The following is a 26583-nucleotide window of genomic DNA, read 5'->3' as shown; positions in this document are numbered from 1 at the left end:
CTACTTTTGTGCTTTCCTCTTTCACCCTCAACAAGAGGTTCTTTAGGTCCTCCTCATTTTCTGCCATTAGTGTCATCTGCATATCTGAGGTTGTTGATGTTTTTCCTGGAAATCTTAATTCTGGCTTGTGCTTCTTCCAGGCCAGCATTGTGCATGATGTACTCTGCATATAAATTAAATAAGCAAGGTGACAATATACATACTTGTCGAACTCCTTTTCCTATTCTAAACCAATCAGTAGTTCCATATTCCATTCTGACAGTTGCTTCTTGACCCTTATACAGGTTTCTCAGGAGACATTTGAGGTGGTCTGGTACTCCCATCTCTTTAAGGACTTGCCACAGTTTGCTGTGATCCACACAATCAAAGGCTTTAGCACAGTCAATGAAGCAGAAATAGACATTTTGCTGATACTCCTGTGCTTTCGCCATAATCCATCAAATGTTGGCAATTTGATCTCTAGTTCCTCTACCTCTCCGAAACTCAGCTTGAACTTCTGGTAGTTCCCGATCTACATACTGCTGAAGCCTAGCTTGTAGGATCTTTAACATGGCCTTGCTGGCATGTGAAATGAGTGCAATGGTGCGATAGTTTGAACATTCCTTGGCATTACCCTTCTTTGGGATTGAAATATAAACCGATCTTTTCCAATCCTGTGGCCACTGTTGTGTTTTCCAAATTTGTTGACATAATGTGTGCATCTCTTTAACGGCATCATCTTTTAGGACTTTGAATAGCTCAACTAGGATACCATCATCTCCACTCGCTTTGTTGTTAGTAATGCTTTCTAAAGCCCGTTTGACTTCACTCTCCAGGATGTCTGGCTCAAGGTCATCCATTTCAGTGTCATGGTTGCTCGGGACATTGAGATTCTTCTTGTATAATTCTTCTGTGTATTCTTGCCATTTTTTCCTGATCTCTTCTGCTTCTGTTAGGTCCCTACCATTTTTGTCCTTTATCATGGCCATCTTTGCACAAAATATTCCCTTGATTTCTCCAATTTTCTTGAATAGATCTCTTGTCCTTCCCATTCTATTATTTTCCTCTATTGCTTTGCATTGTTCCCTCAGGAAGGCCTCCTTATCTCTCCTTGCTGTTCTCTGGAAATCCGCATTCAGCTGGGTGAATCTTTCCTTTTCACCTTTGCCTTTCGCTTTCCTTCTTTCCTCAGCTATTTGTAAAGCCTCATCAGATAGCCACTTTGCTTTCTTGCATTTCTTTTTATTTGGGATGGTGCTGATTGCTGCCTTCTGTACAATATCACGAACATCCGTCCATAGTTCTTCAGGCACTCTATCAACTCTATTTCCTTAAACCTATTCTTCACCTCCACTGTATATTCATAAGGGATGTGGTCAAGGTCAAACCTGAATGGCCTAATGGCTTCCCCAGTTTTCTTCAGTTTAAACCTGAATTTTGCAATGAATAGCTCATGATCTGAGCTGCAGTCAGCTCCAGTTCTTGTTTTTGCTGACTGTAAGGAGCTTCTCCACCTTTGACTGCAAAGTATATAATCAATCTGATTTCTGTGTTGCCCATCAGGTGATGTCCACGTGTAGAGTTGCCTTTTAGGTTGTTGGAAGAGTGTGTTCACTATGACCAGCTTGTTCTCTTGACAAAACTCTATTCGCCTTTGCCCAGCTTAATTTTGTTCTCCAAGGCCAAACTTGTCAGTTGTTCCGGTCACCTACTTTGGCATTCCAGTCCCCTATGATGAGGAGGACATCTTTTTTTGGTATTAATTCTAGAAGGTGTTGTAGATCTTCATAGAACTGGTCCACTTCAGCCTCTTCTGCATCAGTGGTTGGGGCATAGACTTGTATTACTGTGATATTGAATAGTTTGTCTTGGATACAGACCGAGATCATTCTGTTATTTTTGAGATTGTATCCCATTACTGCCTTCCTCACACAACCTGCCAAATCCCCCCACACCACCCCGGTGTTGTTCAGGAAGAAAAAAGATGGCAGTTTACGGCTTTGCACTGACTTTTGTGACTTGAACGGTAAAATGAGTACCCAGCTTGCTGGGGGGAAAGTGTAATAGACTGGGGAAGGCAATGGCAAGGAAAAGGAAAGATCCCCTGTGCAAGCACCAGTCACTTCCGACTCTGGGATGATGCTTTCACGACGTTTTTATGGCAGACTTTTTACGGGGTAGTTTTGCCATTGCCTTCCCCAGTCTTTTACACTTTCCCTCCAGCAAGCTGGGTACTCATTTTACCAACCTCGAAAAGATGGAAGGCTGAGTCATCCTTGGGCTGGCTACCTGAATCCAGCTTCTGCAGGAATCAAACTCAGGTCGTGAGCAGAGAGTTCAGACCACAGTACTACAGTACTGCTGCTTTACCACTCTGTACCACGGGGTCGCTGGCAATGGCAAACCACCCTGTAAAAAGCCTGCCATGAAAACGTTGTGAAAGCAACGTCACCCCAGAGTCGGAAATGACTGGTGCTTGCACAGAGGACCTTTCCTTCCTTTCCTTTCCTCTTGAATAGAGGTGTAATGTGTAGGAATGAGGAATTGAAGCTTTAATGATCAAGAATTTCACAGTATGACCCCTTCTTTGTTGTCTTCCAGAAGGCAGTTCAAAACTTTGTCTTTTCTTCTGGTCTGGCTTCAGCTGCTGAATTGTTAAAATTCTGTAGGGCTGTTTTTTCCACTGGTTGTGTGGGACCGTGCTTTCGTTTGATTGTTTCTATTGTTTTCAACTGCAGATTGCTATGAGAATTAAATAGAAAGCAGAAGGAATACTTTTTATAGAGGTAAAATAAACATGCCCTAACAGTGATCCAAAACACCATGTCCCACAGCACCACATCTGTTTTGCTATCTGCTGTCCTACCTGCAAAAACAAAGCAAAAACAAACAGTAAATTCAAACAGCCCAAAGTGTCACCTGACCTGCTGCCTTTAGAGGAATGAAGAAATGTTTGTCAGATTTTCACAAGGCACATCTGTGGATTTTCATTCCCTTTCTTCCTGTCATCTCTAGTTTCAAAGGACTGAAACAGAAAATGCCTTTTTTCTGTGCTTCCCAAAGCAGGCCTTTGTGGGAGACTCTGTAAAGCATCACCAACACCCTCCCTGCTGGTACATTCATTGTTATGCTTCCACATGCAAAGGGACAAAAGTACATCCTCTGAGGTTTTGTGTGAGTCATCATTCTGGGCATCTCTCCTGGCTGGAATGCGGCGTGCCCACTGCAGACTCATACAGAGACTCAGTAGGCACCTCCCTTTACAAATGGGTACTTTGTGCTCATGGGAACATTTAATTTATTTACTTCTCCTGGCACAGTGCTGTCCTAAAACATGCTTGGGGTGCAACTGTTTGGTCTCCCTGTCTCCTCTATCTAGCAAGAATGGGTGAGGGTAAGAGACCTAGAAAACACAATTTGTCTTGGACACTAAATGGATCCTCCATGTTTAGAGGCAGTGCACCTACATTATCAAATGGCAAGGCTAGACAACAGGGGAAAGCTAAGGCTTTCCATGTATGGCTTCTTTGGGAGCTTCCCATTGCTGGAAACATTAGCCTGGATGCAGCCCCCACTAAGGGTCACCATTATTTAATGGGCAAACAACACAAGGCACCAGAGACCTATTGCTGAAACTTGCATCTTTCTAAGTTTCTTTTGCAGGGTGGGGAGTCGAGTACCAAAATTAGATCTTGACGCTGGAGAAAAGGGACTGAGGTATACATGCTGCATTGCCAAGCACAAGGGCTGTCTGTCACACACCAGGGAAACGCTGGCTTTATGGCCAGCAGGTGTGACTGGCTCTGCATCTAGCAGAACAAGCCCACACAACAGCCCTGCCTAGGCTAACCTTTCAGTTCTTGTATGTACTGCTGAACCTGTCATGGGAAGATGTAACAGACTTTTCTCGCTGGCCCTACCTTTCCTGTTTACTTCGGCTGGAGCCTTGGTCCTGCAAAGCTCAGATGTCAGCCAGCTAGCATCCCACCTCAGCAGCACAGCATTCACTTGGCATGCAGAAGGTCCCCAGTTCAATCCCCAGTGGTTGGAACAGGTAGTGGATGATGATGTCAAAGAAGAAGATATAGGATTTACACCCTGCCCTCCACTCCAAATCTCAGAGTGGCTCACAATCTCCTTTATCTTCCTCCCCCACAACAGACACCCTGTGAGGTGGGTGGGGTTGAAAGAGCTCTCACAGAAGCTGCCCTTTCAAGGACAGCTCTGGGAGAGCTATGGCTGATCCAAGTCCATTCCAGCAGCTGCAAGTGGAGGAGTGGGGAATCAAACCTGGTTCTCCCAGATAAGAGTCCACCCACTTGACCACTACGCCATCTGACCTTGACTTGAGACTCTGGACAGCCCCTGCCAGGATTTAGAAGATTGACATTGATAGGCCAGGCAGCTTCGTGTTCAATTGTGCCAATGTGGTGTAGTTAGGCTTGGCAACTCCTGGTTGGGGAATTCCTGGAGATTTGTCAGTGGCAACTGAAGACAATGGGGTTGGGGCCTCAGCGGGGTAGAATGCCATAGAGCCCATTCTCGAACTCAGCCTTATCTCTCCAGGGAAGTGATCTCTGTGGTTCGAATCTCTATTCTGCCATAGAAGCTCTGTGGGTGACCTTTGGCCGTCACTCCCTCTCACCTGCCAGGATAAAAACGGAGTCAGAAAGGATGAAGATTCAAGCTGCTTTGGACCTCTGCCAAGGAGAAAAGCGAGTACAAATAAATAAATAACATGCCACCAGGGTCTTACCTTGGCCTTTTGCAAATATCGCTTTGAAACCACATCACAGGACATCCATTCCATTCCATTCCATTGTAGTCGTCACGCCCCCTCCCCCCGCCCGAAGTATCCTGGGAACTGCAGGTTGGGGAGGGGACCCGAAGTCTCCTCGTTGGAGCCCACCTCGTTGACGGACAGGCGTGGCTGGAGAACGACAAGACCCCTCGAGAAGCGCGGTCGGAGACAGGCAGGTTCGCCCGGCGGCCGCCAGGAGGCGCCCGATTCCACTCGTTCGCCCGGGCCACCTATCGCCGCCTCCGAGGCCGCCGGAGAGCGCCCGGCACGCGGTGAGCAGCACAGCGAAGCAAGGGAGCCGGGCTGGTTGACTCGACGAGGATCGCCGCCACCTGGGCGGACCGGTTCGCCTGCGTGCCTGCCTTGCTTGGAGACTTTCCCGGCGTGCGCCCTTCGGGACCTGTTGCTGCTGCACAAGCCCGCCGGAGCCATTCGGAGTCGCGGCTGCCGCCAAGGCAGGAGGAGGAGGCAGCGGTGGCCAGTGGGCTGCCTCGCCGTCGAGGCTCCCGCGCTCATGAATCCCGCGGACCGCCGGTGAGCGGAGCCAGCTGGGCGCAGCAGCATGGCCAGGAACACCTCGCTGCACTTCCGCGTGGTGGAGGCGAAGGACCTGCCGGCCAAGGACGTGTGAGTGCCCCGGGGGGTGGGGGGTGTTCCCCAGGCAGGCGCCGTCCAGTTTCCCAAGCCAGCCTGTGCTCCGGCCCCGACGGGGTGGTGGGTGGGAGGGATGCCTCTTTGCCTTGAGGGCTCCCTCGACCACATCCCATTTCCACTGAGCGGGGTGGGCGGGGGGTCCCGTCCGCGGGTTCAGTGCCGTCAACTGGAGGGGGCCGACCAGATTTTCGCTGCAGTCCCGAACAGAGTTGCGCCTTTCCAAGCCCGCTGACTTCAGTGGATTCGCTTTAGGTATCGCACGGTTTGAGAAGGGGCGAGCCGGGACTCCTTTGGGGATGGGTCGCTCTCTCTATTACCCTTCCCCCGCCCCAACAGCCCTACCGTTCTGTTACTGGCCTGCCTTGTGGCAAGGGCTCTGGGGATCCCCTGGAAGAGTTTTAGGAGCCACCCCCTACCCAGCGTCAACCCCTGCTACCTCAGGATCTCCCAACCCCGTGGCGCTAAAATTACCAAGGAATTCGAGTACCTTCCCCATAAGAAAACCTGAAGGATTCGCCTGAGGAATAAAAGGGGCTGTGGATCAGTGGTAGAATATCTGCTGGGGGAGTCTTTTTATTTCCAAGGCTATATAGATTTCTAAAATGATGCATGGGATGGAGAAAGCGGAGAGCAAACTTTTCTCCTTCCTCTCCCGAATAACTGGAATTCAGGGGCACCTGTTGAAGTTGAAGGGTGGTAAATTCAGGAAGTTGCCAACTCTGGATTGAAAATACCTGGAGTTTTTTTTTGGGGGGGGGGGAGGCTGGGGTTTGGGAAGTTACTTTAGCAGGGCTTAATGCCATAGTGTCAACCTTCCAAAGCTGCCATTTTCTCCAAGGGAATGCATCTTGGTTGTCTGGAGATCAATTGTAATAGCAGGAGATCTCCAGGTGCTACCTAGAGGGTGGCATCCCTAGTTTTTTTTCCACACAGTGAGTACTTTAAGAGGTTTAAACTTACAGACTCTTTTGCTGCGGAGGGGGGTGGGGAAGGGCACAGCCACTGCCTTAGTTGGCTTGAAAAAGAAGCAGATTGATGGAGGTGGAATTGATCAACTGCTATTTCAGCTGCGGTTGGCTGAGTCAGTGGAACCTCCATGTGCAGAAGCAGTCTATTTCTAACTATCAGACACCACGGACAAAAAAATAAAAATGGAGAATGGTCTTAACGTCATGCCCCGTTTCCCAGACGTCCTTTTCAAAAGAGAGCTAACAGGGCAAAAGTGGTTGTTTCTTTCTTTCTTATATGTCTTTTGCACTGCAAAACTCAAAGCAATGTTTATGTGTCTTCCACCAAAGTCCTGACACACTTGGGTTCAGTGAAATGGGTGTATCATCTGCACTCAAAGGGTGTTCAGCCAGAAATGGGGAGACCTGGGTTCTACTCTGAGTGACTCTGGGCCAGTCATCATTTCTTAGCCTAAACTACCTCTCAGGATTGTTGTGAACCTAAAATGAAGGAGTAGGGATCCAGGTATGGTGTCCTGGGCAACTTGGATAAAGCATGTGGTTAAAATGCAGTAGACAGAATTTGGCAGGAGATTGTAGGAAACAGGATGCTGGTCCAGAAGGGTTGTTGGTCTGATCCTAGCAGGCTTTTACATTTTTTGTTGGAAAGGTAGGGAAAGAGTGTTCTGCTCTGGGCTGGGGAAACCTGGAATCATGGCTGTTAACCATGATGCCTCACCAGGTGATCTTTAGTGACTCTTTCTCATTCTTCACAAGATTGTCCCCTGTGTTTCTTCAAGGAAGGACAAGATATAAATATAATGAATGTATACAAACAGGAACATTGCAGCCTAATCCCAGAGAGTTTTGTGGCTTTCCAGGGACCATTGTTGCCATTAATATAATTTATAGCAGTTCATTTAAATTACATGCAAAAAGCAGCTGGGGCAGACCCAAATGTGGATCAGGGCTGGGTCTCTAGGGAAGGAGATGTTTCTCTCTTTCCTCCTCCACATGTCATTTCCCATATCTGAAATGCACTCCTCCTTCAGGCTGGTCAGATCTCAGAAGCTAAGCAGGGTCGGCTCTGATTAAGAACATAAGAGCATAAGAGACGTCATGTTAGATCAGGCCAATGGCCCATCCAGTCCAACGTTCTGTGTCACATGGTGGCCAAAAAAACCAGGCGCCATCAGGAGGTCCATCAGTGGGGCCAAGACACTAGAAGCTCTTCCACCGTGCCCCCCCCCAAGCACCAAGAATACAGAGCGTCACTGCCCCAGACAGAGAGTTCCATAGCACTGATGGACCTCTGCTCCATATGTTTATCCAATTAGTATATGGGTGGGAGACTACCACGAAATTCCAGGGTCACTATGCAGAAGAAAGCAATGCCAAACCACCTCTGAATGTCTCTTGCCATGCAAACCCTATGGAAAGGAAAGGTCCCCTGTGCAAGCGCCAGTCGTTTCCGACTCTGGGGTGACATTGCTTTCACAATGTTTTCACTGCAGACTTTTTACAGGGTGGTTTGCCATTGCCTTCCTCAGTCTTTTACACTTCGCCCCCAGCAAGCTGGGTACTCATTTTACTGACCTCGGAAGGACGGAAGTCTGAGTCAACCTTGGGCTGGCTACCTGAACCAGCTTTTGCTGGGATAGAACTCAGGGATTGCCATAAATCGGCTGCGACTCGACAGCACTTTACACAAACAGAGAGCACACAAAATTGAAAGATGAGTCCCTGCCTCAGTTGTCACTTAGAGCCAAATGGCATGTGTTTTGGAAGGGGTCCAGGTTTGGATCCCCAGATGTGTAATTCAAATGCAAAAAGCAGTTGGGGCAGACCCAAATGTGGATCAGGGCTGGGTCTCTGGGGAAGGAGATGTTTCTCTCTTTCCTCCCCCACATATCATTTCCCATATCTGAAATGTGCTCCTCTGTTACCCATCTGGAGCAAAAGGGTATGTGGGTACCTGCCATTCCCCCACCCTTTGCAGCAATTTAAGCAGGGGATGGGGGAGGGATTTCCAGTCATGGGAATTGATGGAAACGTAAGAGGTGGTCCACCTAGCCTGGCATGCTGAATCACAGTGGCCAACCAGCCACCCTGGAAGGCCAGCAACAGGGCACAGAGGCCTGTCCCTGATATTGCCTCTTGGGACTGGTATTCAGAGGTGCCTCTGCATATGAAGGTTCCCTTTGGTCACCATAGCTTCTTGTAGCCATTGATGGGCCTGTCCTCCACAAATCTGTCTAATCCATATTGCCCTATGCTTTTTGCAGCTGCTTTTAATTCCATATCTGTAATTACAGAAGCACTAAGATTGCAGCTCTAGGGACACTTCCCTGGGAATCAGCCTCACAGAACTCTGTGGCCCTGACTCAGAGTAGACATGCACAGGGTTGAACTGGATATATTGGTGCAATGTGAGAGGAATGATAGGGTGGGGAAACAAATGAAAATTTGAACGTATCCCCGGTAAGGCAGTGTTTTATGATTACATAACATTATAATACCAGATGGGGTAGCAGTGTTCGTGTTACCAGAGGCACCTCAAAAACAGGAAAAATTTTATTCCAGTTGAATTGTTCATGAGTCAGAGCTGGCTTGATTAGATTCATGGGAGAAACCACCCTGCCAAAGGGCCCCTTAAGGCCGACTTTTAAGTCTTTAAACTCCCTCTGGACTCCTGTTTCATACATAATTGTGACCAATGAACTGTGAAGCTGAGCTGTGAGTGAGTTTTTGCACTCCCCCCCCCCCCAACAGCAGTTCCCCCGCACCACATGGCAAGCTGTTTTGGAAAGTGCAGCCACAAAACTACTTTGTAATATGGCATGAGTGTGTGTGTTTGTATGTCAAAGACAATTTTTTTCAACTCCACTAGGTTAACTCAGGCCCCTTATGTGAGCCTAGGATTAATTTAATAAATGCTTTGCAGGGCTTTTTTTTAAAAGCAGGAACTCCTTTGCATATTATAGGCCACACACCCCTAATGTAGCCTATCCTCCCAAGAACTTACAGTAGGCCCTGTCATAAGAGCCCTGTAAGCTCTTGGAGGATTGGCTGCATCAGGGGTATGTGGCCTAGTATGCAAAAGAATTCCTGCTACAAAAAAGCCCTAATGCTTTATATGCAAATAATATGTATTCTGTGGGCTTTTTAATAGGGTCTGAAAGCACTTCAGATGCAATATGTTTGGGATGGAATCCTAGAATTTGCTTGAACAATCTTTAGTTGCCAGCTGAGATAGTTCACATAGTGATTAAATGAAGTCAATCAACAGTTCTTACAATAACCCTGTAATGTAGCATAGCAGATTAACAATACTGAATTGTATGAGGCCATGTGCCAAACTCCATGTGATGTTGCAGTTCTATGATTAGAACTCCAAATATGTTGTTTAGCCCTAAAAAGAAGGCTTGGGGAGCTGACATTAATGTCATGGTACTGAATAAGAAGCGGGTTGTTTCCTCATGCCATTTCCCCTACTGAAAATCCCCCTTCCTGCAGGTGCTTCTTAGTGTTGTGCAGGTAAAAAGACAGGCACTCATATTGTGCCTGTCTTTTTTCCTTAGAGGAACAAAGTGGAGGGCATTTCCAATCACAGCAGTAGTCACAAGGCCCTGATTCATATCCTTACTGTCCCAGTTTTAAAAACAACAACAAAAAATGGCCAGATAACATGTCTGGAGTTCTAATTCTGTGTAGTTTGCCTTTGTCCTTTACCTGTGAGTTTCCCAGGAGTAGATGTCTGTTGTTAATATAAAGCAAAGCTTATTTTTGTGTGCATGAGCAGAATTTGAACCAGGGTCCAAGAGCAAAAGTGACTCTTGGTTTATCTTCCACACACCCAGGCTTTCTTCTTGGTCAGCTTCAGCAGAAAGCCAAAGAATGAATATTTCTGTTTTCCAAGCCGAGTCTGGCTTGTGGCATTTTGCTGTTTCCATGGATCTGGTGACGGCTCTTCACACTGCTAGTTTCAGAGGCTGGCTAACAAGACTGCAGGAGGTTGGGGTGGAGAGGGAGTGCTTGCTAGTAAGGATGACCGACCATTAAATAGTGACACCCAAATTAACAGAAGGCTGCTGTCCTACAGAATGCTGTCAGACACACTCAGCTACATGGGGTTATGACTCTTGCTGGCCCCATGCCAGTTAGTGGGACAAAGGAAAGGCCACTTAGAGATAAGGGGCTTTGCATCCTTGGGCAACACCCCAAGCATACAGAAAAAATATTTGAACACAAATACCTATGCACCCAGTCTGACAAGCACTGAACATGCTCATGGCCCTCAATGAACCACAAAAGCAACATGTAAAGAGGAAGAGAAGGCAAACAGAGGGGAACTCCTCCAGTCACTTCTGGTATCCTAGAGGAGGATGTTAGGATCTGGGGAAACACCACCCACAGCATGCTTCCTCCAGTCCTAAGCCTCTATTAGGTCTGTTCTGTATTCAAGAGCTCTGGCCTTTCTGGAGCCCAAATTGCCCTGTCTGATTTGGGATTTAAGCAAAAACACTTCCTCCGGTCGAATTAATCACCCCTTTCCAAGAATCCTTTCATCTGTGGAGCTCTTCTGAAACTGTGTGTGTAAATTTCAGGTTGGGGAATGTGTGGCAGGAGGTACAGATTTCCTAACTCCAATTCCATGCTCCTGTTGTTAATAATAATGGGTGGGTGAGGTAACATCCCCAAGTTCTGTGTGGTACTGCTCAGATCCGGGACAGATAAGAAGCTTTGTTAGTTGTTTAACTCCCCACCCCCATCCCGTGCTTCCTCATGGAGCCCCAGTTTGTTCCCAGTTCTGGTTCTGAATGGCAATGTGGTGTCCCTCTGAGGGAGGACATTCCAAGCCCGTCCTGTGAAGAGTTCAGCAGGCTGAGTCACTGGCTCAAGTTACTGTTATTAGTTATTGAGTTACTATCCAGGCTGATATTAATCTATAAATAATGGAGGTGGGTTGGACATAATAACATGTTTTAAAGGGATGCCAGCTGGTGAGAACGCAGCCATGCATGAGGCAGGGAGCAGAAGGAAAGGAGGGCTCTGCTTTCCCATTTACGGCTCTGGCCCTTTGGTTCCACTTGGGATGAATTGAAACCCAGCGTCAAACTAGACAAGATGTGAAGTTCTGTCTTTCATTTCCAATTAAAACAAAAATGAAAAGCAGTCTTGAAAAGCTGCTGTTAGGATTGGAAGAGCAGGGGAAGAGTTCCTTTCCTTTCCCTTATATCTCCCCTCATGGGTAGGATAGCAATTTGGGAAGGAACACTCATTTTTTAGTGGAGAAATGGCAAGAAATGGAAAGGTTCAGGAGCCCCTTCCTCCAGCAGCTCTCCAACTCATGCTTGCAGCCGCTGCTTTCCATTAAACCACCAGGAAATGTGACTCTGTGTAACATGTATGTAGCTTTCAGAGACCATCTGCCTGGGGGCCAAATTATACACATGACATGGGGCACCCTGTAACATGCAGAAGAAGAGGAAATTGGATTTATACTCCGCCCTTCACTCAGAGTGACTTACAATCTTCTTCCCTTCCTCTTCTCACAGCAGACACCTTGTGAGGTATGTGGGGCTGAGTGGCCTCTGAACATGCCCAGTACGTGGGAGTAGATGAGGTAGGTGGCTGCCTCAGATGCAGGGTGCTGTTGGCTGTCCCCTCCACCCAGCCTGCTGCTCTCAGCTTCCTGGGTCTGCGACCTAGGAAGCTGAGAATGGCAGGATGGTGTGCCATCGGGGCTCGGAGGAGAGTGGTCTCGTTCTGAGGCTGCCTCCTCTTGCAGGGGAGGCAGCTGGGAGCAAGGCCACACTGCCTTTTTTGTCCACCCAGGAGGTGGGTGGATGAAAGTGGTGTCACGAACTTGCTCCCAGCTGCCTCCCCTTGCAGAGGAAACAGCCTCATAGTGAGGCAGAAGAGCCCCCTTGCCCCTTTCGCTGCCCAGAAGCTGGGGATGGAAGAGGCAGCATGGGCTCCCTCCAACCCCCTGATGGGGGGAGTGCAGGTGTGAGGGTGGCCTAGGGCGGCAAAAACCCCAGGGCCGCCCCTGGCTCTGAGACCGTTTTGACTGACCCACAGTCACTCAGCAAGTGCATGTGGAAGAGTAGGGAATCAAATGCTCTTATCCACTACACCAAACTTCAGTAACTTCTGCACTGGTGGAGTGGAGATAATCTAAATGAATTAATTAAACCCAAACATGCGTTCAGCCTTGGTAGGGGGAAAAAACACGCTGGTACCCCTACAGTGCCTGGCTTTGTCCCCACCAGACTTAAAAGTAGCATCAGGGTGGAGGTTCTGATCAGGGAATAACCAATAGGGGAAGAGGTGGTGGTGGTAGAGGAAAGTGCTATCAAGCCACAGTTGACTTCTGGTGAACCTGTATGGCAGGTGTCCTTGGTCTTTTTGAGCCTTCAGGCCTCTTTGGAATTCTAATACAGTGTGGTGGGTGCAGCCACAAAATGGCTGTCACAGCCTATCTCACTCACACAGTGAAGATCATTGTACTGTGGTGGCAGTAAAAGGTAAAGGTAGTCCCCTGTGCAAGCACCAGTAGTTTCTGACTCTGGGGTGACGTTGCATCACGATGTTTTCACAGCAGACTTTTTTATGGGGTGATTCGCCACTGCCTTCCCCAGTAATCTACACTTCCTCCCCAGCAAGCTGGGTACTCATTTTACCGACCTCGGAAGGATGGAAGGCTGGCTGAGTCAACCTTGAGCCAGCTATCTGAACCCAGCTTCCACCAGGATCGAACTCAGGTCGTGAGCAGAGAGCTTGGACTTCAGTACTGCATCTTTACCGCTGTGGTGGCAGCTGCTACCAAAGCAACTTAAAAATAAAAAAAGTCTGAACAACCAATCAAATCTCCACTATCTGATCAGAATAGGGTTGTGAATCCCCAGTTGGGGGCAGGAGATCCCCAGGTTTGGAGGCCCTCCCCCTGCTTCAGGGTCATCAGAAAGCGGGGAATGGGGAAGGAAATGTCTGCTGGGCACTCCATTATTCCCTATGGTGACCAATTCCCATAGGGTATAATGGAAAATTGATCTGGGGCTTGTGGGAGGGGGGCTGTTTTTGAGGTAGAGGCACCAAATTTGCAGCATAGCATCTGGTGCCTCTCCTCAAAACACCCTTCAAGGTTAAAAAAGATTGGACCAGGGAGTCCAATTCTATGAACCCCAAAAGAAGGTGCCCCATCCTTAATTATTTCCAGTGTAGGGAACCATTTAAAAGGTGTGAGGTCCCTTTAAATGTGATGGCCAGAACTCCCTTTGGGATTTAATGATGTTTGTCACAACCTTGCTTCTGGCTCCACCACTAATGTATCCTGGCTCCACCCCCTCCAAAGTCCCCAGATATTTCTTGAACTGGACCTGACAACCTAAATCAGAAGCCTTGCAGGAGAACAACCCTATTTAGCCCACCTTTCTGAAAACACTTGGTGGGCATCAGGAAATGGGTTGGCAGCCACCATAGGTACCACCTTGGGACCCCTGTATTCAAGGCAAGAGACGAGCAGAGGAGGTTTGTCTTTGTGTGCCTCAATGTAGCAAACCTGGACTTCCTTAGTGGTCTCCCATTCAGCTACTAACCAGGGCTGACCTGACATCTTCTGATACAGTAGGATTGGTCTAGCCTGAGCCCTCCAGGTCAGGGTGGGAAAGAGTTAATCCTTCCTTTCTCAACCCCATGGCCCTGTTCCATATCAGCCCCTCTCCATGGCTACTTTTTGAGTCTAAATTGCTGGTTGGAGAGTGCAGTTAGAGAATTGCACATTGTGTTGTACAGACCCAAAAGGCACCTTACTGTGGGAAGCAAATTGCTTAGGAATTGAGGTAGGGAATTGAATCAGTAGGAGGCCACACTTTGGTGTGGAGCCAGGTGTTGCAGTACCTGATGATGGGCATGGTAAAGAGCCAGGTGTGGGCCAGGGCTTTGAAGCTACCTGTGGCCAGTGCTCTGCACACACTAAAAGAGGCTTTGATAGGTCTTCTCTGGTGCCATAACAACATTTTCAGTAACTGATTTAAGGCCAGCCTCTTACTGCATTTAAAGTGATCTCTTCAGTGCCCCCAAGGTTCCCACCCCTGGGTTATGCCACAAACTTGTGAACAGGATCATCTCAGCCTGCATTACCATACCATACCATACCATACCATACCATACCATACCATACCATACCATACCATACCATACCAAACCTTTAATGGCATGACAGTTGCGAATAAAATACACAGAATATAAAATTTAAACAGTGGAGAAACCGAGATTACAGATGCATCCATACATGGTCAGATTTAAATTTAAGGATGTCAGCCAAAAATTTTGCCACAGCCTCACTAACCTCCCACAGTATCATTCAATAAATAATAATAGGGTGGCAGAATAGACAAATCTGGGCAAAATAAATCTTTACGGAGGTTATGATAAATGGAACAGTCAAGCAATATATACTGAATTGAGTCGGGAATATTCGCGCCACAGGAACAGAGTCTGTCGCCTAAAGGGACTCGATGATATCTCCTTTGTAGAACTTTGGAGGGAAACGCATTTAGTCTAGCCAACATAAATGCCCTGCGATGACTTGGAATGGTTAAGTCTGATAGATAATGGGGCATTTTGCCACAGAAAGCATAAAAACCTTAGGATGCTGGAGAGCAAATATAAGGGTCTGTTGGGCGTAGTTGTGTTTCCTCCAACTCCAACAATCTCAATTTAATACATCTGAAGATATATGACTCATCAGATGTAAAAACATCATCAACCTCTATCCCCAACTGGACATAAGTATGGACATAAGAACTGCTGACCAGGATGAGATATATGGGTCTCTTTTCAGACAATCAAGAAGGCTGTTAGGATCTGTTCTAAAATGAATTTTGAGCCAGAATTTAAACACTGCAATCCAGGCTTTTGTCTCCACCAAAGACTGACCCACTTCAGAGCAGAGAGCAAAGTAGGACACACATTTTGGCATACCAAGAATTTGTCTAAAGAATGAGGCTTGAATGCCCTCCACTTTCCTGGTAAATGCTGAGATCTATATAGGGATACCATAGAGAATCTGGGCTAGGGTTTTAGCTTTGAACACTTTAATTGCTGCCGGAACTAATTGGTTGCCCCTTGCAAAGAAAAATTGTTTAATTTGAGCAACTGAACATTTAGCCAAGTTGACGGTGTTGTTACGATGTGAAACCCAGCTTAATTTATGATTAAAAGTGATCCCCAAGTATTTAAAAAATTTTGTTTGCTCAATTGTTGAGTTGCCAATAAACCATCTGTGTGGGTGCCTGCATTATCTGAGCATTGGCCAAAGGATTTGGCACATTTCTCTTTCCCTCAAGAATCCTCAAGAATATTCTTTCCCTCAAGAGAGCCAGTTTGGTGTAGTGGTTAAGTGTGCGGACTCTTGTCTGGGAGAACCGGGTTTGATTCCCCACTCCTCCACTTGCAGCTGCTGGAATGGCCTTGGGTCAGCCATAGCTCTGGCAGTGGTTGTCCTTGAAAGGGCAGCTGCTGTGAGAGTCCTCTCAGTCCCACCCACCTCACAGGGTGTCTGTTGTGGGGGAGGAAGATAAAGGAAATTGAGCTGCTCTGAGATACGGAGTGGAGGGCAGGATATAAACCCAATATCTTCTTCTAAAGAATATGGTACGCTGAATGCTGTCATGAATTATGCAGTTAAATCAGCATGATGCCCCTATCTTGTGCCATGGTGGCATTTTGGAAAGGATGGTGCTAGACAAGAAACAAGCGTTTTCCTTACAATGGTGTATCCTTTTAAAAATAGTCCCGTGGGGGTGGTCCTGTGGGTGCTTTATTTATGCATTATTTAATGTGTCTCCCTCCGAAATGGTTTTTTTAACCAAATAAAATGGCACAATAAAAGCAACAGAATAGCAAGAAAGTAGCAGGAAAATGCACAGAAGATCCTAGAAAGTGGTGCATAAATAGGGAACAGGATATAGAGCAGCGTATATTTAAAAGAGAGTAAATTAAAGCTATCAGCAAATCTTCAGATAAGATAACAAAGCTGGAAAAGTATAAGGAAATCACATTAAGTTATAGGTGGCTGGCTGAAGCAAATCAGCCGTGTCTGCAGGAGCCAAAAATGCTTTTGGTCAATGATGTTAGGTCTGCAAATGTTTCCCCTATCTGCAGACTGCTTATCTGGCCATTGTGGTCTGTGCAACAGAAACTTCTTCGGTAACACACTTTATTTGGGGCTACCATCAAAGTGCGTTTGTTGTTGAAGATGAACTGTGGAACCCTATAACTCAGGGGTGGCCAAACATGCTTAACATAAGAGCCACATAGAATAAATGTAAGATGTTTGAGAGCCACAAGACATGAACATCAAATATTTCAGAACAGGGAGGGAGGGAGGGAGAGGTGGAAAGAAAGCAACTATAACTTTAAATGCAATTTTCCAAGCTGCTGGCTGGCTTGGCTTGGAGAAGTGATTTAAAAGGACAGCCTTATCTGAGCTGTCCAATGGGGTGTGGTGGGGGCTTCAAGAGGCGCATAATAAGTGTGAAAGAACCACATGTGGCTCCTGAGCTGCAGGTTGGCCACCCCTGCTGTAACTTATGAACATTGCACTGTCAGTCTGTTTTGAAGTCCAGATCAAGCTGCTGGTACCGACTTATAAAACCCCTCACCATGTGGAGCCTCCATGCCTGAAGTTACCATCTGGCCTGGTATGTGCCCATGCTCAGCTCAGTAACACCTACTGGTGATCCCAACCATGTGAAGATGTGTTCTGCCAGAGGCATTTTCTGCAGCCACCCCAGCACTAGGGAACAGCCTCCCATGAGGAATTAAGAGGTCATCAGTTGCAATTCTCTATATGCTGCAAGATAAAACCTTTTAGCAATGTGTTTGGTATGAGTTTTGTGGCTTGTTGGATTTTACTGAGGAGCAGAGGTTTCTTGTGGATTTTATATTTATGGATTTTATGTGATTTAGGTTATTTGTGGCGTGCTGGTTGACTTCTATAACTTGCCTAGAGTCACAGGTATCTGAGAATTTATAAATGCTTTAATTTTTTTAAAAATGGATGAAATGCACAAAATAGGACTTTCTTAAATATTGGAAAGTTTTTCCAGGTGTTGTTAAACTTGGTAGAAACATTTTTTTCTGATGTAACATGCAATTGGAATTATTGGGTTTCTCATCTTTGGAGTACCATGGGTTGGTTTGTTTTTCCCCTTAATTGATGTGTTTAATTTTTTAATGCTTACGTCAATAATGAAATCTCACCCATTTCTTCATCTCCTGAAGGTCTGGCACCAGTGATCCTTACTGCATCATCAAGGTGGACAATGAGGTGGTGGCCAGGTATGCAAAATGTTACAGCTTCTGGGTCAGGGATTTTCCATCTCTGCATCCATCTATCCTTGACTATTGTTAGGATTTATATATATAGTGGAGGAGTAGGATAATGCATTTCTATTGATGTACCGGTAAGTGACTTTAGGAGATGTTTATCAGAAAAGTGGGGTATAAATATTAGAAACAGACAAATCCATTTCTGCTTCCTCCTTTCTCCTCCTTTCATTTTGCACAAGCTCTCGGTTTGCTTTCCTCCTCCATCTCATGTCACCAATTTTTATACTTCATTGCTCCTTGCATCTAAAAATAATTCCTCTCTCTTTTCATTCTTCAACCCGCTGTCCAGGATTAATTTCTTTTCCAAAGTATCTTGTTATTATTTTTAATAACACCTCTGAGGCCTAGTTTACGTCACTCATCTTTTTTTCTCTAGGGTAGTGGATCCCTGTCTACCAAAGGACAAGAGGTAAAGGCTATCGAACACACCACTGCAACCCCAGTCCAGATCCCTACCCTGTCCAGCTATTTTTAAAGAAACATGAAGGCACCGAGAGCTCTGACTTTTGAATGTCTTCTGTTTTGTCTACTTGGACCCTCCAGGCTCAAACCAATAGCATGTGTCAAATTGTAGGTTCATGCAGACTGTATTTGCCTCAGAGGAGGTTTAACCCTTCAACATGCACTCAGTTTTGATAATTAAACCCAGCCCTCCCCTATGCTTTTCGACTAATATTTTCAAAGAAAAAGGGCATGTCACTTTATATACACGCATCCCCCTCACTTTTACAGTGTTAAAAATATAGCAGGGATTTCAAGATCCTTTAGAAAATTGTGCATAGGTTAAAAGGCTAAGGTCTGTGCTTTGAAATATAGACAGACCCTGATCATAATCTCCTCAGGTTTTCCCTCAGAGAGATAGTTCACCTGCTTTTGGGCTGTACCATTTCAACCTGTTGGAGGGAGGATTGATATGACTGAATTTTCCATCATGTCTTTTAAAAAAGTTCCCCCCACACAGAAAGCAAGCTTGTCAGGGAGAAGGAAAGCAGGATTTTGTATAGGGAGCATTCAGAAGAAGAGAAGAGACTGGATTTATACCCTGCCCTTCACTCGGAGTCTCAGTGTCTTACAATCTCCTTCCCTTCCTCTCCCCACAACAGACACCCTGTGAGGTAGGTGGAGTTGAGAGAGCTCTGAGAGAGCTGTGACTGACCTAAGGCCACACCAGCAGCTGTATGCAGAGGAGTGGGGAATCAAACCCAGTTCTCCCAAATTATAGTCCACCGCTTTTAACCACTACACCAAACTGGCTCTCAGTCATATGACTCTCTTCCCATCTAATGTGTTACAGCCCAGATACATGTTGGCCATTTCAGTAAGATGTGGGCCTTAGTGTTAAAAAGTGTTTGGGAAATCATACTACATTAACTCCCATGAGGCTTTCCCAAGGAGGGATACTGGTGCTTAGATCTTTCCCACCCATTGACTCCACTGCAAATGTGTTTCCCCCCCTCCATAGATTCTAAGTCTGGAAGATGACTGGCTATAGGAGAAAAGAAGGGGGGAGAGGTATTTTCACAGGGAATAATTGATGTGTTGGTGCATCCTTTCCTCCCTGCCAATTCTCCACAGCTTCTCCCCAAGGATTTGTATTATTTAGCAGACCTATGCTTAGAAAACTTGCATTGGTGATATATAAAATGTCATCCTACCCTCAGTATGCATGGAGCACATACAGAAGAATATCCCGATGGGAGTGTGCAAAACGAGGCCATCCAATAAAGTTGACTGTTAAGCTCCAGAGAGACAAAAGGAAGTACTATTTCTCACCACTCAAGGAATTCATCACAGCTACAACAATCAGTAGTGCTCAGTGGGTTCCACAGTTTTTTTAATAGGGAAATTCATGAAGGATAGGTCTATCAATTATTGTCTCCATGTCCAAAGACAATATCCTTCAGATTACCAAATGCTGGAATAAATGATGGGACAGCTGTTCCTTTCATGCCCTGTTTGTGGCTTCTCAGAGGCTTCTAGCTGCCCACTGTGTCCTTTTTATAGCTAGAGATCTCCGGTAGACATCACTGCTAGCAATCATTATTGAAGCTGTTGACCCCACAACAGCTAGGACTGAACTGAAGCTGTTTATGGGAGTGAGTGCCTTCAGTTGTAGCAGTGGCCTGGAGTCTGCAGACACTCACAGCTGGGCCTTATCAAGCATTTTGCAAAGCTGGATCTAGGTCTGCAAATACTTTGTGGTCAGCAGAGAAGCCTCCGGAAGCTAGTCACGCATTTTGTCATCTGAGCTGTGCTTCTGTCAAGGCTTTCTGTCTTTTCTGCTGTGGCAATCCTGGGGGCACCTGTGAAGTCTTTAGCAATCAGTCACTGACCTTTATGGATCTCTTGACAGTGTCAGGAACTGGTGACAACTCCTGCTTCTGAGCCTTCTAGGCTTTTTGTCTGGTAGCCACAGCTGGCTGCAAATTCCCCAGCACTCCCTATTGGTCAAAGAGCCCAACACCAAGGTCTGTCATGGTTTTGTCCTTCATGGGATCTACCAACATGATGATCTCATTCTCTGATGAGGAATCCTCAGGCCCAATCCCAGCAGGGCTTTTTTTCTGGAAAAAGGTGTCAGAACTCTCAAGCGAAAAATGAAGCAGAAACACACGGGTGCCTCTCATGAACTTTTAAACTTTTTTTTTTGAGAAATTTGTTTCCACAAAGTTTCCAGAACTCTGTTCCATTGCATTCCTCCAGGAAAAAAAAAAGCCCTGCCCAACACACAGCTGGAAACAAGATGCTGGATGAGGTGGGCCTTTGATCCAATCCAGCCAGGTTCACTTGCACCCTTCTTACATTGTTTTAAATGTAAAGACTGTCCCTATACACACATCCATGAAATGCAGCTGATGGCACTGTAATGTTCTGTGTCAATATGTGGAAAGTAACCTACTGAATGGGTGATGTAACTTCTGGTGATGTCAAGGGGTGTGGTCTGATGTGCAAATAAGTTCCTGCTGGGCTTTTTCCACAAAAAAGCCCTGCTCTAAGGGATTTTAGGATTCCAAACACATGCTCCGCTGATATTGCAGTGGAAATGTTGAATATGACACTCCTTGGAGTTCTCAATCAGGTTGCCACTTGATGATCTCTTCTCCTAATGGGACAAAACCCAGCCCCTTGTTCACCATGGAGCTGGGTGAAGGACTGGGAGACATCTAGAACAGCGTTGGTGGAGAACTCAGATTGAATCTGAGGGATCATGTAATAGAGCTCAATATAAGACCCATGAAGCGGTGGTGACAGCCAGAGCCAGCCCTAGACTGTCTGGCACCCTAGGCAAGGTTAACTTCTGGTACTCCCCCTGCACTGATAATGTCACTGAGTCGCATGGAGGGTGCCCAAGTCAGTGCCCCTAGAAAGCCAGCACCCTAGGCAATTGCCTAGTTTGCCTAGTGGCAGGGCCAGCCCTGGTGACAGCAGTGAAGTAGCCAGCTATCATTCTATCTCTAATCTGTCCTTTCTAGGCAAATAGAGGGAGCAGCAGCAGACTAGCTCCAGGTCTTCTTGGATGAATCATCTGCTCTGGGCCCTTTTCAGTCTGGTTTCAGAGTGGACTGTGGGATGGGGATGACACTGCTGGCTTTAGCTGATGAGCTTTGTCTAAATATAGACTACGGACAGGCCTCCTTGTTGTTCCTATTGGTTTATCTGCTACCTTTGATACAGAGGACCATGTGATCTTGTTGAGGCACCGGGGTTGTGCATTGGACTGGTTCAAGTCATTCCTCACAGATGGGACCAAAAGAATTGATGTTGGAGACTAGTTATCAGTGTGAGACCTATCCTGTGGGTGCCACAGGGCACAGTCCTTTTGCCCTTGCTCTTTAGTCTCTATGTAAAGCTCTTAGGACAAATCAGTCATAATTTTGAGGTTGGCTGTCATCATTATGTAGATTATACACAGCTATATACAGGCCTCATTTTAGGCAGGAGCTGACAGAGCTCTGGAACCTTTAAATTTTATTGTGCTCTTTCTCCCCCACCCCCAAGCCCCCTGTGAGAATTTTGCTGAACTCTAAGATTTGACAAACTTTCTAATATTTTTCCCCACAACAAATGGGAAAATAACCAAAACAATATAAAGCAGACAGATGGAAATCTCCATCATGCCACTGTCGCCACATAGGAGAAAGTAATTTAAAAAGTAAGGTTCTATTATGACAATTATAATTCAAGAAGCATTTTTAGGTAGATGCTGAGCTGATATAATTTAGTACACCTTCCGGTGATGTCAGGGGTGTGTGGCATATGCAAAGGAATTATGAAAATGAGTTGTGCTAATGAGCTCTGGCACCTCTTTTTCTACAAAATGACCCCTGGCTATGTATATCTGTATTCAAATCTCCTGGTGATTCAGTAGAGGTCCTGGCTGCCCTGGTTAAATCTCCAAGAGAGAATAAATTGAAACTCTTGGCTTTCCACAAACGATGCAAACCTGAATTATTCAGGGGGGGGGCGTTTCTATGCAGACAGTAGGGTTGCATGGTGCTAAATGATTCACAGAGTTACTTGGATAAGTTATTAGAGAATATACCACCATGCACGGTTTGCTGTAAATCAGATTCTACTATGTAGTTTCGCATCATTGAACGTGTCATGTTAATACTTGCGCTTTGCATCAATTCTGTTTTTTAGATTTCTGGTTGGTTCTATAACCCTAATCCTCTTGCGTTGTTCATTGAAAGTCTCATCCTGTTGATTGTAATCAGGACTTTTTTTTTCTGGAAAAAGAGGTGTTGGAACCCTCAAGGGAAATTAAAGAGAAACATGTGGGTGCTTTTAAATATTTTTTTTGAGAATTTTGTTTCCATGAAGAAGTTCCGGAACTCCATTCTGCCATATTCCCTCCCCCCAGCCCTGATTATGATGATTCACTCTGGTCGTTTTCGCACTCACCTCCAGCCGGCGCGACCCCCTCTTCACCGCGCAGGATCTGCGCGGATTTCACACTAAATGCCGCGGAGCAGCCTTTTGCGCCGGAAACTCCCGTCGCAAAAGCCGCGCAAACACCAAACTGCTTTTTGGCGATTTACGTTTGAGCGGCTTTTGCGCCGGGAGTTTCCGGCGCAAAAGGCTGCTCCACGGCATTTAGTGCGAAATCCGCGCAGATCCTGCGCGGTGAAGAGGGGGGGGTCGTGCTGGCTGGAGGTGAGGGCGAAAACGACCCCAGTGTATTCCGCCTTGTCCCAGTGAGAAAGGCAGGTTACAAATAATGTAAATAAACAAAGAAAATACATCACGGAAGGTGGATGGGTGAGATTGGGGAAGAAAAATTGCTTGCTGCCTGCAGGTGCATTCTTGGGGGCACACTCTGTTCAGCAGCCAGTCTTCCACTAAGATGAGACCAGATGTTCAGGTTATATTAAGTTAACTAGCCAGCAACCAGTGTTCCCTTTAAGCCGCAGAGTCTTGTGAGCAAAAATTCTACTTTGAGAGCTACTGACATGAAAGTTGTGAGCTACTGGCATTAATGTTGTGAGCTGCTGCATACATTATTGTGCTCTGGAGTCATCCTTCCTGAGCTAAGACAAAAATGTGTGAGCTGGAGGCTAAAAATCTGTGAGCTAGCTCACACTAACTCAGCTTAGAGGGAACACTGCCAGCAACCTTTCTTTCATGTTCTTTTATTTACTCAGCTGTACCTAGAACTGTCTTGTAGTTACTTGATGAGTTTGTGCCTTGTAGTCATAAAGTTGTTTAACTAAGGAGCCTTGCACAATTCCTTACTCGCGGCCAAGACTGCTTTCCAGTGCTACTGTGAAATCCCCCTTTGGCATTGTACCTCTTGGGCAGTGCCAGGTGCAAAGGGCCATTCACCAAACCAGAGTTGGTGGCAGACCATCAGAGACAGGTTAGAACATCCCACCTAAAGGGGATTGAAGAGGGCAAAGAGACACATTTTCATGGCAGCTGTTGGACATTGCCCAGTGCCCAAGGCATCAGGAGTCCAGATCCTCTTCCTATAATCTTGTTAAGCTGGTAGGAGCTTCTTCTTGCCCCATGCGTAGCCTTGACACTCCCTTCTCATCTCAAATATTTGCTCGAAGTTAATGACATTTTAAGGGGCCTGAAGAAAGCAGAAGATTGAGCTGTTGCTTACAGGAAAAATAGATCTACTGAGGATGCTGTTAATACTGTTCTTTATACTGCTTTATCGCATTTGGATAAAAAGGGGACGTATGTTAGAATGTTGTTTGCAGATTTTAGTTCTGCTTTTAATACAATATCACCCCATAGATTGTTGTTTAAGCTTAAAGATTTGAAGCTGTCGGACTCTATATGTGAGTGGATTTTGAATTTTTTGTCAGGTCGTTCACAAAGGGTTAAAATGGATGGATATATTTCCTCCGTGAAGATCTTAAATACTGGCACCCCTCAGGGATGTGTCTTGAGTCCCCTTCTTTTCACTATTTACACGTCTGATTGTGTTTCTAGCAGTCTGAGTAACAAAATCATTAAGTATGCAGATGATACAACGTTGGTAGGGCTCATCTCTGAGGATGATGAGTCTGCGTACAGGAGGGAAGTTAAACAGCTGTCCCTTTGGTGTAAAGTAAATAATCTTATTTTAAATATAAATAAGACGAAGGAAATTATAGTGGATTACAGGAAGAGTAGTTTGGACACCCAGCCGTTGTTTATTGATGGTGTTATGGTAGAACAGGTGACAGAATGGAAGTTTCTGGGAATTACCATGAAACAGGATCTAACATGGGGGGCAAATACTTTAGCTCTAGAGAAAAAGGCCCAGCAACGACTATACTACTTAAGACTCTTAAGATCACTACAACTGTCAGGGAGTCTGCTGGTTGCCTTTTATCGTAGTTCCATTGAGAGCATTTTATCTTATTGCCTCTGCGCGTGGTTTGGGAGCTGCACGGAAGCAGAGAGAAGGGTACTCCAAAGAGTGACGAGAAGAGCACAAAAGATTTGTGGATGTTCTCTCCCCTCATTGGTGGATCTGTATAATATGGCATGTAAAAGGAAGATACAAATGATCCTAAGGGACCATACACATCTGGGCCATTTGCTTTTTGAGATCTTACCGTCAGGTAGACGATATAGAGTGTTGAAGGCTAGGACAAACAGATTTAAGGACAGTTTCTATCCAAGTGCTGTGGTTAGGTTAAATGCAGGGTTATGAAGGATTATCTGTTTTAGATGTATTTAATGGTTTAAATGGTTTAAATGGTTTTATGAATGTTTATCCGTTTTAGATGTATTTAAATGGTTTTAATGGTTTAAATGGTTTAATGGTTTTAGATGTATTTAAATGGTTTATGAATATGTGTGTTTGATGTGTTGGTATGTTTGTGGAAGAGCACCTCATTTCGTTGCTCTCTTTTTGTTGAGAACAATGACAATAAATTCATCTATCATCTATCTATCTATCTATCTATCTATCTATCTATCTATCTATCTATCTATCTATCTATCTATCTATCTATCTATCTATCTATCTAAATGTTTTTGTTCTTGGAATCAGTAAGTGATTATGCTGGTGAGGGAGAGGTGGGGTTGAGGGCCTCTGGCACCTTGTCCAATGCGCAGCTTCTGGCTATGTTGGGTTAACTTCCTCCAAAATGGCAATGATTTGAACCAATAAAATTCCAGCATTCCTTATTGAGGGTCTCTTCTGTCTTGGAGGAGAAGAATGTTTCCCCAAGAGAAGGAGTCAGAATGTTCCATTCTAGCATCCAAAACAATCCCCCCCTCCATTTTTTTCCTGTCAAGTCACAGCTGATTAATGGAAGCCCCATAGAGTTTTCCAGGCAAGAGAAGTTCAGCGGTGGGTTGCCATTGCCTGCCTCTGCATAACAACTCTGGTGTTCCTTGGTGGTCTCCCATCCAAATATTAACCAGGACTGACACCCTGATTAGCTTCCAAGATCTAGTGATATCAGGACAGCCTGAGCTATCCAAGTCAGGGCAAGGCCCCTTAGCAACTTCTTAAAGTCTAGTTCACACATGCAGGAGAACAAAGTGCCACAATAGATTGCATCACGTCAGATTGCAGATGGAGAATGTCGTTTTGGAATGCTCCCTTCTGTTCAGAGTTACCTGCAAATAGAAAAATACCTCAGCAAGCAAATAGAATCAGTAGAACCTTTCACTCCTGGTGGCCAGCTTTCTATTTGCATGGGGGAGGGTGTTGTATGAAGGACCATTCAGAGCTGAGACCCACCCCCAGCAGCCTGAAGTGGTGGAAGCCCACTTTAACTCCCTCAACATTTAACCCCCTTATTCCTTTGCACATATTGAACCAGTTGTTATCAGCTGGTATCCAGCATCTTAGGGCTTGAACCCTGAGGTCCATAAACTACTTATGTGTACACAAGCCTGATAGTGGAGAGGAAAATAAGGTTGTGCTACCTCAGCCCTTGTGATTGGCAGGCAGTATGAAGCCACTGGATTGGTCAAGCTTGTTATAAATGCCACCACAAAAGACCACATGCTTCTGGGCATTGACATTTCCATATGCATCTTCTTTGCAGGACTGCAACTGTGTGGAGAAATCTGAACCCTTTCTGGGGAGAGGAATATACCCTGCACCTGCCCATGGGATTCCACAACCTCTCTTTCTATATGCTTGATGAAGATACCATTGGGTAAGTAGGGAAGAGAGATGGGGCATGTCATTTGTCTGTCCATCTAGTTCTCTGTTTATTTATTTGATTGAATTCTGTGAAGGTTCCATGTAATCATCATACGATCCCTCTACAGACAGCATGACATTTGTCAAAAGCAACGTGCTTTGAGTTGAAACGTACACGGCCATGACCCCGTGCCTAC

The 26583-nt window shown here is 45.7% G+C and overlaps 1 protein-coding gene across 2 annotated transcripts in view; it reads left to right on the top strand.

Moving 5' to 3' along the window:
• The first annotated feature begins 5271 nt into the window (after nt 1-5271).
• The window catches only part of RASAL1 (RAS protein activator like 1), a 64375-nt gene continuing 43063 nt past the window's right edge, over nt 5272-26583 (top strand). For both annotated transcript variants that reach the window (XM_060249766.1, XM_060249765.1), the window contains exons 1-3: nt 5272-5407; nt 17674-17730; nt 26286-26399. In XM_060249766.1, the coding sequence (XP_060105749.1) occupies nt 5343-5407; nt 17674-17730; nt 26286-26399 (236 nt within the window). In that variant the 5' untranslated portion in view covers nt 5272-5342. The remainder of the gene's footprint in view (nt 5408-17673; nt 17731-26285; nt 26400-26583) is intronic.

The sequence above is a fragment of the Heteronotia binoei genome, chromosome 11, assembly GCF_032191835.1.
Source record: "Heteronotia binoei isolate CCM8104 ecotype False Entrance Well chromosome 11, APGP_CSIRO_Hbin_v1, whole genome shotgun sequence".
NCBI classification, from domain to species: domain Eukaryota; kingdom Metazoa; phylum Chordata; class Lepidosauria; order Squamata; family Gekkonidae; genus Heteronotia; species Heteronotia binoei.
The sequence above is the reverse complement of the archived record's forward strand: the minus strand, read 5'-3'. Positions and strand labels throughout refer to the sequence as shown.